Consider the following 1,960-nt stretch of genomic DNA (forward strand, 5'->3'; position numbering starts at 1 on the left):
TCCCTACAGTTATTTCCATAACTCAAAATTACCTATAATTATCCTGTAAAAAGGATACAATTAAACAACTTCTCCTTAGAGTGGGAACAATGAATATTTAGTATAGAAAGGTAAATATTGAACCTGTGCACTGAGGCCAGTGCCATGCTATGGAAAGCACAAATCTGGACAGAAGATAAGGTCTATTTGAGAATTTCATTCTTTTGAATCATTTTGAGGCAATTTGATCTCAGGTGGTGTTAAACATTTATTGGTTTTAGACAACCACAATAAGGGGTTCTAGTTATGTTCATAACAGATTGTCTCAGACCTAGTCACAGATGTGAGTGTTCAGCACTTCCCTGCACCTCCAAGAGTTAAATCTCTGTTAAATCAAGCTCTTTTCAAGTGTGGTGAATCCAAAAATAGTAACTTTTTACCTAATGGTCTTCCTGGAACAGGGAGTGTGGGGCTGGGACCTTTGTGAATTTTGCATCTTTGGAGAGAGATGGAAAGCTCCCCTATAACTGGTGAGTGTTTGAAGCAAAGCTTATATTCTTTTTTCCCCATCTCTGCTTTTTGGCAAATGTTATCTGTAATCTTAAAGTGCTTATTTTTTTATGTCATTGCTGTCCCTCTTTAGGATAAAACTACTAGGCTTGTTAATTTTGTATTTTATCCCTTGAATGCATTTTATTTCTTGAATGATCACTGAAGACATGCATTCTGTCACCTGCTATTTTTAGTAGGCAATGATGTATTTGCATGTCAGCCAAGTTGCATAGATGTGTTTGGGGAGGATTTTTTTTCCCTTTCTCTTACAGACATATTTCCTAAAATAACACAACTGTAGAAACTTGATCTATAAATTCATTAGCACTTCCATGTACTTGCATCCAGGAGTAAGCTTATTTGTAGATAACTAATTACCAACTGTCTTTATACAGCACTTTTAATAAATATTTCCTTGTGTTACAAGCCAACTCTAATATATACTGTAGCTTAATGTTCAGTGCTGTTGAAAAAAATATCAAAAAAACTCCCTAAATATATCTTGCTGGTCTAGAAAATCACCTGCACGAATTGCAGGCACTGATATGGACTGTAAATCATCTCTGTCGCCATCAGCTGAAGAGAAGTATTTGAACAAAGAAAATCTGTAGGATTAGCTTTTATGGAAGTAAAAGGCTCTGAGAACCACCTGAATGGCAGTGTGAATCTGCCACCCCTATTTTGATAATCATCCCTATTTTGATAATCAAATGAGTGGTAATGACAGAGCCAAGGTTTACTGTTCCGTTGTTAGCAATCTCTGCAAAAACCTCCTCTCTTTCAAGGCAAGTCCGAGCACAGACACTTAAAAGGATGACATCAGCCCCATTCCAGTAGGCCAGGAGAAAAAACGTGCCTTTACACCCATGGTCAGCTCTGCTGACAGCTGAGAAGTTGGAAAGAAAAGTTGGTGCACAGGGAACTGCTTTCCATGACCTCACAGGACACAGCCTGCCAGCCAGGCTGGGATTAGCTGGATTGACACTGCACCACCACAAGCCTTTTGCTAATAAGCTGCAAACTGAGCTAACAAGCCCAGCAAATCTTGTCAATATCTCACTGTGCTGCTAATTAACTGGATATTAAACAAGCTTCTCTTGCTTGGTTTAGCTTTAATAGCAGCCAGCTGTAAGCAGTACAAATGAAACCATCCCTCAGCTTCTCTTGCTTGGGCTGTATTAATGGCAAAAAAGTCAGAAGATCAAACACTCATGTTAATTAAATAGCTAAGCTTGAATGAAATTATTGAACTAGCAACAGATGTTATTAAAACCATAAAAGGCTCTTTTCTTTTTTAATGGGAAGGGAATTAATAGGTTTGGATGTGAAAGTGAAGGTTCTTGCTTGATTTAGCATCTATATGTATGTGTGTGTATATGCATATATGTATACATACATAAATTAAGTTATAAAATATAAACTGAGGAAA

The 1,960-nt window shown here is 37.3% G+C and overlaps 1 protein-coding gene across 1 annotated transcript in view; it reads left to right on the top strand.

Annotated features, from left to right (window-relative positions):
• Positions 1-1,960, top strand: part of PTPRO (protein tyrosine phosphatase receptor type O) — a gene marked incomplete at its 5' end in the record, with an annotated part of 148,049 nt that overhangs the window by 124,503 nt on the left and 21,586 nt on the right. The window contains one exon of the mRNA XM_005425300.2: positions 441-509. Within this exon, the coding sequence (XP_005425357.2) occupies positions 441-509 (69 nt within the window). The remainder of the gene's footprint in view (positions 1-440; positions 510-1,960) is intronic.

This window comes from Geospiza fortis, unplaced genomic scaffold, assembly GCF_000277835.1.
Source record: "Geospiza fortis unplaced genomic scaffold, GeoFor_1.0 scaffold13, whole genome shotgun sequence".
Classification (NCBI taxonomy): domain Eukaryota; kingdom Metazoa; phylum Chordata; class Aves; order Passeriformes; family Thraupidae; genus Geospiza; species Geospiza fortis.